The sequence below is a fragment of the Mugil cephalus genome, chromosome 10 (genome assembly GCF_022458985.1).
Source record: "Mugil cephalus isolate CIBA_MC_2020 chromosome 10, CIBA_Mcephalus_1.1, whole genome shotgun sequence".
NCBI classification, from domain to species: Eukaryota; Metazoa; Chordata; class Actinopteri; order Mugiliformes; family Mugilidae; genus Mugil; species Mugil cephalus.
In genome coordinates, this window is record NC_061779.1 from 18,423,233 (window position 1) to 18,438,632 (window position 15,400).

Genomic DNA, 15,400 nt, shown 5'->3' on the forward strand with positions numbered 1-15,400 from the left:
AGATATCAGAGCAAATTCATATAAAACCGTTTTCATATTTTGGACAGCTTTTGTACTGTGAGAAGAATGTAATTATCTCGCAAGACAACTACGGTATAGCTACAGCAATTATAGGGAAAACCTCGTGATTGTGGAAAATACGTTAATGGTGCGGGGAGAGATTATAATAACACTTAATAAGGTGTTAAATAGTTGTGACGTGCGCAAACTCCAGACTGCTGCTTATAACTTTGATTTGTCCTATCTATCAGCCAAAATTCTACACCCATAGTTTCCACCTTGTTGCATCTAGGACGCACAACGTCCTGCATTGGAAGTGAATGTAGGAAGAAAGGTCATCATGAGTGACACCATGGGCAATAAGACTCATTTTATACTACCGAGTGAAAGTCTCTTATGCGCATCCTAAAATAATACTTGACCTGTGAGCCCCTTTTCTTCACTATTCTATTCTTGTTGATTGTTTTCTGCCTAGCTGTCCTTATGTGAGTTCATGAGTATCAGCCATTTGACTATCGGTTACCACACGGGCTGACATCTGGTAGCCCCGATACACACCTGTCCTTGTTTCTCCACTCCCCTAAGTAAAACCGGACTAACCTTTAACTTTGTTCTTATTTCCAATGTGGCCCTGCGACAATAGTCTGTCATCACACACATGTAGAGGAATAGAGATGTACATACAGCTAAGATAGTATATGCTGAATATTGTACTTTTAGTGGTCGACTTACAGTCACGAAAACTAGGGACGGGTGTGGGAATCGGAACTAAAAACCTCCATAACCTAGAGACATTATTAGATGTTGACAGATAAAAGTATATATATAGATGGCACATGTTTGTTGGTCTCCTTAGCGTCTTGCTCCAAACTTTGGCGAGCAGGCTGTGGTCAAATGTGAACAATGACCGATGGCGGGGGTTCAGCCACCTCTTTAAAGTCTCACTGTTACTTCCACTAACAGGTGTTACAGAAACCTTGTAAGACGCCCAAATCACCAAACCTATAAATGAAGTTTTATTACCGCTTCTCCTCTTCGAATATTGTGGCGATGCTATGCGCAATTGTAAATGTCACAGCTGGCGGAGAGTGGACAGAACCAGTGGCACAGTGACTATTTTAGTGAGGCATTCACGTTTAGCAAGGGCACCATAAATCTGATTGATTTTTCTCCACAGTCTTTCAGAAAGCTGACGGTGCCACTCCTCACACACGCAGGTTTGAAGTTGGTCTCAAGGAACAGCAGGTACGGATATCCTGATATTCTGATAGATATTTGGTTTGGACTGACTTATTCTGATGCTTAATTCTGCTTTATTAGTTTTTTTTATTATGTTTAGGAAAACAAATCTTAACAATTAACTACTAATATCTCAGATTCACATTAGTGCCTTGTTTTTCCTTTGTTTGCTTTACTGGGATATTGTCATTGCTTAACATTAGCAGCAAGTTGAACGTTGCCATCTTACATGCCTGCAAATTATCTGCTCATTCACCTTTTTTCATCACCTATGCAGAAACTCTCATCAGTTATTTTAACACATGCACGTCCTCGGCTCTTTGAAACATGACACATACGAAATGTTTTGAAAGTAATTTGTCTTCTTAGTACTTGAGAAAGATTTACCATGCATTTAATGGAATTTTGACTTAATATGCATTTGAAATTGTAATGTATTTTTATATCATATCTGTATTATTCTTTGATTATATATATAACTTATAAGGACGACTGAAATAACAAGCAAGCAAAGTACAATAACGAAAACAAAATGCTAATTATGACAGAACCACAAACTTTTAACCTTTAGACATTTTAGTCAAACAAAAAATAAACCTAGCGAGCTTTAATGGACAACTGAATGTTTTGGGTAGCTAAGATATTTTGGCCCGTCGAGTAGAGAGACGATCAGTCATCAGCATGCTGCTCAAGCGAACAGGTGTTAAAGGAGCAGGGAAATTAGCGTGCATGTTGCGTCAAATGATCGACCATTGGGGAGCTGTGGATGGAGACACAACCAAAGGGTCCCAGGTTTGCCTCCCAACGTGTCCATGACCGTGGTGCCAGCATCCAAACCCCAAATTGCTCCCCGGGTGCAGTCCCTAGAGACTGCAGCCCACTGCTCCCACAGAACACACTACTGTGTGAACGAATGGATGGGTCAGACAGCAGGAACAAACTTCCCCATTGAGGGATAATTGAGGGTTACAATTATTATAATTATTAACGGATCTTTCTTTTGGATTCTAGTGCGGGATTTTAAGACAACCATGGCTGATGGGTAAGTATTATCACTTTTGGTTTAATTTTAATGTGTTCGTTACAAAGCATCAGAAAATATACTGTAAAACTATGTGTTGAGATTCAATTAGTAAAAATGTATTTTCTCCTTTTTATTAATGCTCCAACAGACCTGTGAGTATTTAACATACATTTATCAATATGTTTAACAACTGTTGTTTCAAACCTTGTATTAATCTGTTTATGCACTGTCACATATATATATTAAGAATATTAAATGTGTTCATTGTATGTTAATTTATAGAAAAAATCCAAGATCTCCTCCTCTCGGAGGCTGGGGCTCAAAGTAAGTTTTTCATAAGTTAGAAGACAGCATAAATTGATGTGTAAAATCTATCTATCTATCTATCTATCTATCTATCTATCTATCTATCTATCTATCTATCTATCTATCTATCTATCTATACGGCCTTTTAATAGTGACACATGCTTGTATAAATTTGCTTTAAATCTATTGCCATCTATGTGACCCTTTTCCCCTCTAGATTAGACTCTTGGCAGTCGCTGCTCAGATGCTGCAGGAGGAAACTGAGCAGAAGATAAAGGAAAGAGAAGCTGCTCTGGCAGAAAGAGTTCCTCCTCTAAATATGTCTGGTTTGTCTTTGAAGGAGCTGCAGGTATTTTACTTCAAATTGTTTTTTGCTTGTTTTTTTTTTGTTTGTTTGTTTTTTTATCTTTCTCTCTCACAGCTCTTTCTGTTTGGATCAGTACATTATTCCAATACCACTAGAGGGTGTCTTATTTGCAGGACCTATGCAGAGATCTGCACCAGAAGATTGATGTTGTGGATGACGAGCGTTATGATATCGGCCTCAAAGTTACCAAAAATGACAAGGAGGTGAGCTGCTCAAAAATAACTTAAAATATATGTACATGTAAATATTTGTTACTGCATCTGCCTGGGAAAACAGGGTCAAAAGAAAATGAAAACAATACATGAATACATACTGCCCCCATGTGGCAGGATATAACCACATAGTAAGATATCAGAATCGGGCAGAGGGACTGTTTTTCTTGTAATTTCAAGTTGTTGTTCTCATTTATTCAATGAAAAATTGTATTGAGATCAGGATCTCATTGGCAAGAGAGACCGGGACACAAAAATACACAGCTCATTGATTGACTTTAGTCAACAATCACGCACACCGACCTACTGGGAACAGCTTAATATTAACTATATGAAACAATAAGTCCAATATTGACTCTATTTTTCCTCTGACTTTGAGAACATTTCTGACTGCATCAGCTGACAACGCCCCTTTGTCATAGTGATTTAAACAAAGAGCTGAAACTCATCACTAAGCTCTGTGTAGCTGAGGGGAGCAACACATTCAGTCAATAATTCTCTGTAACTACGAGCAAGGCCACAATATTTTCATACTTTCATTTGATTAACTGTCGTTGTAAAACATCAGTTATGGCTGCTTTAAATATATACTCTGACTTTGTCATGTAACGAAATAGAGACAGAACACTTGGAGTAAATTAAAAAGTTGACTGTGAGTAAACAACCTGCTCTAACTCACATTCTCTGTATGAGTTATTGAACAGGGCTAAACCAAGATGCCACACAATGCTAAATTATTGACAGCATAGTTGTTTGGTGCCAAATAATTATTGCACATATTTAATGAAAAACAAAATCCCAGACGATGACATTTATATTCCGTATTAGGGCTAGACAAATAATACCACGGATTGGTATTGGCTATATACCAAAAATGGGGCGCTGCGCAATCATGAGGTTCACTACCAATAAAACTGACAAGACTTCCTAACCACTGATTAATCCGTGAAAGTAGCAATTAAACTTGTTTTCTCTGCATATTTTATTTATGCAACTCTGGTAATTAAAGTAAATACACTAATATGTGCTTATTATTTGTGATCAATATTTGTTTTGTAGTACTAGTACTGTAGGGTTTCAGTCTTCAATGTCCATTTAACTGCCCTTTCCAGAGCCTTTATATTTATGAGGATCTGAGTAAACTGACTCCTAATTAAAGTTGTGTTTTATATACACTGCTATTTCAAAGTTCAATGGTGTAAGCACGAGTACACAGTAACTTCAAATTTAGTATGTGAGATTCCAACAATTTTAAAAACACAAATTTTCTCTATCTCCTGACATTACGGACCTCCTTCCTAACTGTATTGGCCTTGATTCGTTTTTTAAAATTTTATATAATAATGTAATTGACTGACCTCATAATCCAAACAATCATTTGAACTTTAAATGATTCAAGTAGAGACTCACAAGTAGAGATACTAATAAATCCCATGTTTATAAAAACCCATGACACCTCCCATGTTTATAAAACCCAATATAGGGAAAATGACGTGTGAACTGGTGAGGGTCAGTATATTAAGTGTTAATCACCTGATTTGATCACCTTTACACGCATACGGACTTAAGTGACATCCCATTCTTAATCCATAGGGTTTAATATGACGTCGACCCACCCTTTGCAGCTATAACAGCTTCAACTCTTCTGGGAAGGCTGTCCACAAGGTTTAGGAGTGTGTTTATGGGAATAATTGGCCATTCTTCCAGAAGAACATTTGTGAGTTCAGACACTGATGTTGGACGAGAAGTTCCTGGCTGGCAGTCTTCATCTAATTTATCCCAAAGGTGTTCTTTAGGTTTGATGTCAGTTCATGTGCAGGCCAAGTCAAGTTCTTCAACGCCAAAGTGCCTCACACAGATTCAGCCATGACACTCCCAGATGGAGGAACTTGATTCGTCACTCCATAGAACGTCTCCACTGCTCTAGGGTCCAGTGGCAGCGTGCTTTACACCACTGCTTCCGACACTTTGCATTTCACTTGGTGATGTTTGGCTTGGATGCAGCTGCTCGGACAGGGAAACCCATCCCATGAAGCTCTCTACACTAATCTGAAGGCCACATGAAGTTTGGAGGTCTGTAGTGACTGACTACAGAAAGTTGGTAACCTCTGTGCACTATGCTCCTCAGCATTCGCCGACGCCGCTCTGTCACTTTTACGTGGCCATGACACTTCGTGGCTGAGTTGCTGTCGTTCCAAGTCGCTTCAACTTTGTTATATTACCGCTGACTGTGGAATACTTAGTGAGGAAATTTCACAAATGGATTTGTTGCACAGGTGGCAATGGCATCCTATTACAGTGCCACGATGGAATTCACTGGGCTCCTGAGAGCGACACATTCTTTCACAAATGTTTGTAGAAGCAGTCTGCATACCTAGGTGCTTGATTATATACACCTGTGGCCATATAAGTGAACACTGTAATACTTCTGAGCTTTCTTAAGCATTGTATTCATGTTAAATAATAGCTGTGAGGCTAAACTACCCTTATATGTCCAACTGACTTACCAAGGCACTCCGTTCTTTCACTTCCCCCTGTCCAGATTGAGAACATGAACCTGAAGATCATAGAGATTCAGAGTAAGTTCAAGAAGCCGACCCTGAAGAGAGTGAAGATCTCAGCTGAGGCCATGCTGAGCGTTCTGCTGGGCTCCAAGCATAAAGAGTCCATCGACTTCAAGGCCAACCTCAAAACGGTCAAAAAGGAGGAAGAAAAGGTAAAGCTATAGTTTTCTTTTGCAGGCTCATACACCTTCAAGTAGCGATTATTTTTGTCCACTTCAATATTTTATCAATGACGTACTATTTCTATAACAGAAGGAGGAGGTCACTGACTGGCGTAAGAACGTGGAGTCCATGTCTGGTATGGAGGGCAGGAAGAAGCTGTTTGACACCTCCAAATGAAGAAATTACTTCACTTTCAAATCAGTTCTTGCCATTGCTTACTTTCTCACCTAAATTATATGGATTTATGAATTGAAAGTCAATCTTGGAAAGCCATCCTTCACTGAAAGAAGACAGGTGTTGGGATTCCGGCGTATCTTAACTTATTTATTAAACATTTGGTGTGTGGATGAGTACGTTTGCAGCACTTCCCCTCTGCAGCCTTGTGATGGCAGCATCATTCTTTCAAGGCGTCTCAATATACTGAGACGCAACAATACAGTGTGTTGACTGTAGAGAAATATTGTTAGTCATAAACAACTGCTTGTTAGTCATCTCTTGCGATAAACTGCCCATTATTTCCAAGCCATTAAAATGTATTGGTTATTAAAGGTATTTCTAAAAATGAAACGTTACGACTTCTGTCTTTGTTTAAGTTATTGTTACATTCACATTTGGTTTAGGTTTTTCATTAACTCTCAACATCATTATCACTTTGGGCTGCATTTGGGGTCAGCTTTAATTCAGCTCATAATGAAACCTTAATAACAGTCTGAAGTTCTTTACCCTCTCCTGCTTAGGAGGCAAACAGAGGAGCTAAGAAAATGTCACAGGTGGACAGTCCCCAGTAAGAACTTTCACACCTCATACGCGAGGCATATGAGAGATGCAGTGCAAGAATGGAAAGGACAGACGGGCTATTTTAGTGAGCCACTCACATGGGCGCTAGAATCTATATATCTACCCTCTTTCTTCCCTTCTTGTCTCAGAAAAAGACGCCTGTGAGTATTTGTCAGTTACCGTATAAGGTAAGGATTTTATTTTGAAACTACAGATCATGTAGAGATGATCTTATTGCAATATACTTTGATTGAAAATTGTGTTTCCACTGATACACATACTTCAGTTTAATTTTATATTGATGATAGTTTAACTTACTAAAACCGTGCATCATATTCATTTTAACAGGGGCTCATAATAAGTGAGTTTTTTCTTACCAGGTCTGAGATTTGCTTCTGATCTCCCACAGATGTCTTAGCTGAAGTTATAAATAACCCAAAAGACTCTGTATTTGATTTATGAGCTTTACCCCAACAAACGCTACTCCCTTTAGATTACATGTGTATTTTTTTCACTGATTACTTGTCAGGAAATTATAACTATTGTTGTCCTTGTTTTATGGAGTATTTCTTTTATTAGAGATTTGACCTTCAGACAGTGCCATGCATAGAGTGAACGCCGCTATAACATCTTAGCAACAATGTTAAATAGCTGAAAGGTTTACGACTTCTTTGTATCCTTCGGTGAAAATACATATTTTTATATTACCAGATTCAACAAGGTCGTACACAAAACCGCAATCATGTCTCAAGGGTAAGTAACCATTAGTTTCATTACACTACACTTCATATTTATTGTGCGAGATTCAAAAAAACGTTAAAATCTTTTCTCTATCTTTTTGCACCATGAATCTCCTAACTGTACAGGCCTCCGGTGAGTTGAGTTTTTATTTATTCATCATTTTTTAATGTTGATTTCTGGACTTATGGAATCATTTATGGGACTGATGCTGATATTCTGACTCCTCATGTTATGTCCATGAAATGTAAAACTACAAGAGAGACCTTGTTTAACACCCTGAACTAAAAATATATTTTAGTTAGAGATTTTATTTAGTTAAACATCATAAAATTCAAAGCATCGCTGTGTTTATACTGGACTACTTCTACATAGATGATTGTAAAATCTTACTAACCCTTGAAAAATTGGATGCATACTTGAGAGAAACCTGAATAAACTAACCTGCACACTCTCGTCCTTTCCAGAAAGCCAAGCCAAAGATCTCTGCATCTCGCAGACTGTTCTTGAAGGTACAGATGCAAAAACTGAGATTTATACTCCTCAAGTGCCGTAAACCATTAAATGTCAGGATTAATAAAGTGTCCTTCTGCATTTGCACCAGACAAAACTGCTCAAGAAGGCCATGACCATGCTGGATAATGAAAAGGAATTCAGACAAGATGAACGACAGAGGATTCTTGGCGAGAAAGTGCCAGTCCTCCAGCTTTCAGGCATGTCTGTGCAGGATCTACAGGTACATTTATCACTAAGAACATAATTAATCCATTCGAGGGGGATTTGGGTTATGACTTAAGCTATTGTAAAATAAGAAAGGGTTAAGTTGAGTGGTATCCCTTCTTCCCACCTAAAGTACTTCAAATGACACTTGCTAATTTGTTTGGGTTTATTTACAGAGGTTTTAAAAGAAAATAATGTCAATGAAAACTATCTGCAGCCCTAACATTAGTGTATTGAGTAGAATAAAACTGAAAACTTACATAGAATCACATAGACTTAGACAGACTTTAATGATCTGCAAGGGAAATTAATTGATCATAGCAACTTAATTGGCACAAAAAGATGAGCTGTTATACAGCTGGATAGAATATGGAATAAAAGTTCTGTAGTGTTCACTATGGCAGCGGAGCTGAATCATTCTGCTGGGCAATGAGCTCCTCTGACCCTCTAATGTTTGGTGTAGTGGATGGGATGGATTGTCCATAATGGAGAGCAGTAGCATAACAAATCACTGCACTAACATTACAGTTAGTCCAATAACTGGCGCTCTAACAAGTTTGATACATTTAAGGTTTGCTTTCCGCAGAATATTTGCAAGGAGCTACACCATAAAATTGACGTGGTTGATGAAGAGCGGTATGATATTGCTTCTAAGGTGACAAAAAATGAGCGCGAGGTAAGACATGCTTGTAGAAACTTTCTACATGAAATCATGCATGCAATATTCACGAAAAACAAAACTTTAGAGCAGGGTACTGAACGGGTTTCTTGACTGTGTTCGAAACAGATACAGGACTTGTCTCAAAAGATCTTTGAGTTGAAAGGCAAGATGAAGAGACCAAACCTGAAGAGGGTGAGGGTGTCTGCTGATGCCATGCTGGGAGCTCTGCTGGGCTCTAAAGTCAAAGAGTCTGTGGACTTCAAGGCCAACCTGAAGACTGTGAAGAAAGAGGAGGAGAAGGTAAGGTGTAGGCCAACGCTTAGATGTGTGCACAACTGTGTGAAACCCGAGTGCATACTGCAAAACTTATGATTCCTAAATCTATTTCATGTGGACAAGTGTATATGATCCCCAACTTACCTCACTACTTTAATCAGAGTGAAATGATTCAAATCTTCTCTACTATCACCCAACAGAAAGAGGAAGTGACCGACTGGCGTAAGAACGTGGACGCCATGTCTGGAATGGAAGGCAGAAAGAAGTTGTTTAACTCTGGGCAGTAGATTTGACGTGGATATCTCTGCAAAGGTGTTTGCTGCTCTAAAAACGGGAGGAACCATGCTCACTTTACAACACCAGTGAACATTAAGACCAGTTAAAGTGCTAACTTAAACTATTAAATTTAAATGCAGACTGACTGTATAATATTTAATGAAAAAATAACATATTAGAACGCGATATTGTGTTTTTAGCTTTTAGCATCCTATATATGCATGAATGTAGCCATCTGCATTATTACAGTGATGTCACTTTGCTTTCTGACATCTTTCAAACAAGAACTCGTCATTATACACAGGAAGTGCAGGTGGACATATGACAGTGAATCTTAATTTGTCTCATTTCCATTTTTCCTCTATAACCTATAGAGGTATTATTATACCAGATTATTAACGACAAAGAGTGCACATTCCAGGGGCAGCTAATGATGGAGTTAAATGTTCAAGGGACAGATAATTTGGTTTTAAACAAAGACATCATCAGTGAATCAGCATCAGCTTTATCCAGCCAGGTGTGCAAGGAATGTGACTCCTGTTACATGCTGCTCTCAGTGTAGTTGAATAGGATATAGGTGAGAAAATTATAAAAAAAGAAGAACAACGGGTATATATACAGATGGTATGGACAGGACTTATATACAAGGTTATATAAGTCTGTGTGTAGATGTGAGCTTGATACAGAATATATATAAGTATATATCTACATGTACATGTAGCAATACTTACAGTAAGAAGTATTTGTGCATTTGCAATAAGTTAAAAGGAACAATAAGAGCACGAGATAAGCATGTGAGTTATGTGATAGAGGGAGACTGTCTGTATGACTCTTAGCTCTGTAGTGCTCTGTAGTGCTTATCACAGAGGAATAATGGGAACAGGTTATGTTCGGGGTGTGACGAATATGCAGCAATGTTTCCTGCCTGTTTGTTGACCGGATGGAGGGAAGACTGGCACAAAAGTTTATTTCTGCAGTCCTACAGTTTCTTGGTGTCTGTTCTTGTCCTTTTTGATGGCAGATCAAAACCAGGCAGTGATGGTTGTGCAGAGAACATTATTTGCACATCATCATCGAATACATTGCATTGCAATAAATAATAAAATGGAAATGACATTGTTCAGAGTCCTGTTGCTTTCCTTACGGCACATGAGTCACGCTGCAGTCATAATTTGAGGTTTGTTGGATTCATATCAGTGTTATATTGGACCCAATTTTGTGAATGCATAACAACATCTATGATTTAGCAATATGACTTACCTACTGACTAGAAGAATCAAAATGAGACAAGTAAAAACATTTTTTTTTCTCCATCAGTAAAAATCACAATGTATGTTCAAATATCATATTTATATTTTTGATCTTAAATAACTGTTATCCTGCCATGTTTGAAAAGCAGAGTTGCCTTTCAGCTAAGTTTACGGTTTGGCAAAATATCAAGGTAGGATGTGACAAAATAATATAATAATTCAATAATGCTACTATCATCTGCGTTGACAACCACTCTAGTTAAGATGCGGTTTTGTTCAACTTTTGGGTCTCTTGGTCATATTTGCACTTTACTAGTAATGTTCCAAAACACTTACAAACGAATATAAACTGTATACTCGTTCTGCACGTAAATAAAGTTGTCTAAATAGCCTGTACTTTTCCTTCAAACACCATAAATCCTCTGCAAAGTGTACCCATACGTACAGTTATCTAGTCGTGGCTGTACCTCTCTCTCAACGATCTCTCCTCCACTTCCTCCTGACGGTTGCTGCTATTCCTAATATGGACATAACATTGAGTTAAGGTACCGCCCACATGGCATATTGGGCTTTCTGATTGGACAATAGGAGTCAAAGCCGGTTTTCTGATTGGACAACGGCAGTGTCAATCATCAACATGGAACGCGGCTGTACTGTCAACATTAACGACAGCTACATTTAGCTGGACTTATAAACCACAAGGGTAAGGAGGTATTTTTTTTTTTTTTAATATCTTGGTCATTTTGGGATGAGGTTGTTTCGTTCGTGCCTGGGGCTCTGTTTTATATATTTCTCCCGTGTTCATCTCGGTCCGAGCGGCTGCAATGCACGCAGCATTAAGCATTAGTCGGTTAGTTTACCCATCCTTTCATGTTAGCTAAAACGCTTTCTAGCAGCATCCACTAAACAGTCAGCATACACAATTAGCCATCCTTGCCTGTTGTTTTGTGTCTGGCCTGGGAAGAAATGGTTAGTCAGTGTAATGGCTTTAGATAACCGCCTTCAGCACGTCACATTTTTAAACATAACCTCTAACCTTTTGGTGGCCCTGCCTCCATAGAGTCCCTGCTCCTGATCTCAGATCACAGTTCACCTGGGAATAAGGCAGGCTGTACACTGTATGCTGGAGGTTCGTGGCATTTGCTCAAATTCATGTATGTATTTCCACTTTTGCTGTCACTAAATACATGATTAAATGTGTGCAGATTTCTGCTGCTAGCCCTCCGGATGTCCAAGTACAAACTCTTTCTGCTGAGGCATGGAGAGGGGGCCTGGAACAAAGAGAACCGTTTCTGCAGCTGGGTCGACCAGAAGCTCAGCGAAGATGGCGTGAAGGAGGCCCAGGACTGCGGCCGGCTCCTGAAGGAGCAAGGCTACAAGTTTGACTTGGTGTTCACCTCCATACTCAGCCGCTCCATCCAGACCGCATGGCTGGTGCTGGAGGCCATGGGTCAGGAGTGGGTCCCTGTTGTCAAGTCATGGAGGCTCAACGAACGGCACTATGGTTCCCTGATTGGACTCAACCGGGCAGAGATGGCTTTACAGCACGGAGAGGAAAAGGTGAAATTGTGGAGAAGGAGCTATGACATCACTCCACCCCCGATCGAAGAATCCCACCCGTACTTCCTGGAAATCTACAGTGACCGCAGATATGCGACTTGTGACATACCAAAGGAGAGTCTTCCCCGAGCTGAGAGTCTGAAGGAGGTGCTGGACAGGCTGTTGCCTTACTGGGACAGCACTGTTGTCCCAGAGATAAAGAAAGGCAGGACTGTGCTTATTTCTGCTCATGGAAACAGCTGCAGGGCCCTGCTGAAACACCTGGAAGGTATGCTACAGAACAGCACTATTGTAAACAGTGCTCTCAGAGCTTTTGTGTTCGTGGGGTGAATACATTCAGTAGAAATCAGCTTCTGCTTTTGAACACTGCTGGCTTCCGTTTCTCGTCGTTGTATTAGGAAGGACTATTTCAGTTCCTGAAATGGAAGGTTGAACTTGTGTAAAAAGGCCAGTGAGTTTATGTTACATGGCCGTGGCAATGAAACCCGCGCTGACCTTTTAACACACTTGTCCAGAGGGCTCCATGTGCCACGGGCCACTCAAAACTTAACACATTTACTGCTACTATAGATTAGACTCTTATCTTGCACATACTAGAACAATCTGCCATTACTGCATTCCTGAATCTATTGTCATTACATTGCTCTTATGCAATTGAATTTAACTCTGCAATTTTTTTTTCCCACAGGTATATCAGATAATGATATCGCCAACGTGACTTTGCCTACAGGCGTGCCTGTGCTGCTGGAGCTCGATGAAAACCTCAAGCCTGTGAAACCTCGAAAGCTGTTGGGAGACCAGGCAAAGATTGAGGCAGCCATTAAAAAGGTGGAGGACCAGGGAAAAGCTAAGCCGTCAACTTGAATGCACTGAAAAAGACTGGACGACTTAGCAGACAGTAGCCCTGTTCTCGTTGCCTGTGTGCACTTTTTATGAGATAGGGTGGAAGCCAAACCTTTTAACAGGCTCGAATAAGTCATTAAATAACACCAGACAATAACAATAACAGAAGGTTAGATTTAAGGGATGGATCTAAGTCTTACAGGGAAGTTACTTTAATGTGTCATTGTAGGCCTGACTTGGGATGTGTGTGGTGCAGGTCAGATTGGTTCCTCTGGGCCAGGATAAAGTTATTGGATAAATCAGCACTGTTTTGTCGTACCTGTTTTGTCTACGCAATGAGGAAGCATTTGTTCTATATCTGTCCCTATTGTGTGCTTGTATGGTGACTCTAAAGTGGTTATTAATTTATTTACCTACTTAGATACAGGTTTAATCGTGTAAGGAAGCTGAGACATATGTTTCTGTTACATTTCGCTTTTTTTTGCATTTTATACACGTGCCTTTGGTATTAATTCAGCTACTTTTAAAGAGCTCAGTATCAAACTGTTGTTTTATTTAACAATGCAGGCACTCAGTCGACAAGTCTAACCTCATAAAAAATGATAGCCAGGCTGTTCCCTCTTGAATGGGGTCATTATGAGCCACAGAAATGCTGCAAATACGAGTTAGTCATGTTTTAAAAGGACCACTCAGTAAGAAGGGAAGGGCAGCTGAATCTGTTTATCTGCTTGGCTTACACAGTGCATTAACACAGAAAAAAGAATAAGTTGAATTAAAAACACTGGATACGTTGGTAAAATAACTGCTTCATGCTTTGCACTTTTTAGAGGGTATCCATAGGGAATTATGAAAAATATAACACCCTTGTTAATTAACTGCAACAACTGTGAATGGTAGATATCGATATTTTATACAAATAGCATTTAATTGTCGAATACAAGCACGATTTTGTTGTTCAGTTTTAGATCTAATTTATTGTCGCACATGTGACATTTGTTGTTGTTTATTTAATGTTAATAACATGGGGAAAGTGTTACAGACTGTGCGCACATTATTTTGTATGGCACCTTATTTGTAAGTGTATGTTTTTACTTTTTGTGGCTACTTTGTTGTATTGTGTCTCTGGTGTGTACATTGTTTGTGCCCCCCGTTTTGTCTGTTTTGTCACAGTACTTCTGTACACTGGTCAACAGGAGTGAGCTGGAGTAGTAACAGCTGTTACTAAAGGGTAGAAAGCACTGATAGGTTTGAAGTTTTGTAATGTAATGTTTTTCCTGTTGTTCTCACCATAACATTTGAGAGTTTGTATTATCAAAATAAATGCAAATTCAAAGTGTCCTACAGATTATTATTTCTGCCTTACAGTTCATTTTAACCTGTTTTATCCGATAGTTCATCACATGACAACGGGAGTAGCGACGCAGACGTCACGGTGTAATTAACTTAAACTGTAAATTTTGTGATGGAGCAATAGAAACATATTAGAAAACAAACAATCGTCCTGGTTTGGGAAGTGCAGACATTCTTGCAATTTGCATTCTGGTCACAGTGAGCCCACTGGAAACAATTAATGGCTGAGTCTGTTTAGCTACCACAGATGGATCCAGAGGAGTGGCTCCTTTCGTTTCTCAACCGTTTCTGTTATTTGGCCAAACCAGCGAGGCTGAGTCAAGTAGAAACCCTCCAACTGAGTGGAAATGCTCTTAAATGGTCTCAGTGATAAACATGAAGATTCCTATCTGTGTGCCAGCTGTGGCAACTTGATCAATTACAGAAAATGTAATACAAACAGCAATCAAGGGGTACAAGGTCATGGTCGTAGTCAAGTATTAGAGAAACCACCCTGAATTTAGCTCGCAATCTCATAGAGATTACCATTTTTGTTAACTGCCTCCTTTAAAGTGCATGTTGTAACCGGACGTCAACCTACTGATATCACTAACAGTTAAAGTTAAATAAATAAATTAATTGTGTATAGGAGGAAAAAGCTACATAACAACTTGAATACATCCCTGAAGTTAAATTACGCAGGCCCTGTGTGAAAATCACTGAGCTACAGCTTGAGCAGGCGGAGCCGCAGGCTCCATGCCGTCCTTATAAGCCTCCGGCTGCTCTTCATCTGCTGACTTCTAGCAGGAACAGCCACTCTGGTCTGCAGGCCTGGTGAGTTTGACAATTATAATGTGTGATGAAGTGCTACAACTTAGCCAGTGCAGATTGAAGGGGATAGCCGTTTCTTGTAAATGAGGGATTAGTAATCAGAGTTCACCTGTTCTCAGGCGCTAATGACTTCTGTATTGTGTTCCCATACATCATCTGGTGCGATGTCAAGGCAGGTGTGGAGCTCACTGAATAGACCAGCCGGTTTAGGTCGAGAAACTCTATGGGGAACAAATGCTTTAAATGGCTGACTATTCATAACATT

At 39.5% G+C, this 15,400-nt stretch overlaps 3 protein-coding genes across 6 annotated transcripts; all 3 read left to right on the top strand.

The window, feature by feature from the left end:
• Positions 1-152: 152 nt before the first annotated feature.
• On the top strand, positions 153-6,441 carry LOC125015238 (troponin I, slow skeletal muscle-like). 2 transcript variants are annotated; one of them, XM_047596944.1, is made up of 8 exons: positions 153-1,245; positions 2,251-2,281; positions 2,412-2,415; positions 2,546-2,587; positions 2,787-2,918; positions 3,050-3,139; positions 5,691-5,864; positions 5,965-6,441. In XM_047596944.1, exons 2-8 carry the CDS (start codon positions 2,271-2,273, stop codon positions 6,049-6,051), a joined length of 540 nt encoding a protein of 179 aa, XP_047452900.1. In that variant the 5' UTR covers positions 153-1,245; positions 2,251-2,270; the 3' UTR covers positions 6,052-6,441. The 2 variants fall into 2 exon arrangements, with proteins under 2 accessions (XP_047452900.1, XP_047452901.1); XM_047596945.1 differs by having other exon boundaries at positions 155-1,245; positions 2,412-2,419.
• A 295-nt stretch (positions 6,442-6,736) lies between these two features.
• LOC125015236 (troponin I, slow skeletal muscle-like) lies at positions 6,737-10,441 on the top strand. Its single transcript, XM_047596942.1, has 8 exons — positions 6,737-6,839; positions 7,363-7,404; positions 7,518-7,524; positions 7,857-7,901; positions 7,994-8,125; positions 8,696-8,785; positions 8,897-9,070; positions 9,247-10,441. Exons 2-8 carry the CDS (start codon positions 7,394-7,396, stop codon positions 9,331-9,333), a joined length of 546 nt encoding a protein of 181 aa, XP_047452898.1. The 5' UTR covers positions 6,737-6,839; positions 7,363-7,393; the 3' UTR covers positions 9,334-10,441.
• A 736-nt stretch (positions 10,442-11,177) lies between these two features.
• Positions 11,178-14,313, top strand: bpgm (2,3-bisphosphoglycerate mutase). Of its 3 annotated transcripts, XM_047596939.1 has the most exons (4): positions 11,203-11,275; positions 11,633-11,701; positions 11,778-12,400; positions 12,821-14,313. In XM_047596939.1, the coding sequence occupies exons 3-4, from the start codon at positions 11,800-11,802 to the stop codon at positions 12,994-12,996; spliced, it is 777 nt and encodes a 258-aa protein (XP_047452895.1). In that variant the 5' UTR covers positions 11,203-11,275; positions 11,633-11,701; positions 11,778-11,799; the 3' UTR covers positions 12,997-14,313. The 3 variants fall into 3 exon arrangements, with proteins under 3 accessions (XP_047452897.1, XP_047452895.1, XP_047452896.1); XM_047596941.1 differs by lacking the exon at positions 11,633-11,701 and having other exon boundaries at positions 11,178-11,275; XM_047596940.1 differs by lacking the exon at positions 11,203-11,275 and having other exon boundaries at positions 11,329-11,701.
• The last annotated feature ends 1,087 nt before the right edge of the window (positions 14,314-15,400 follow it).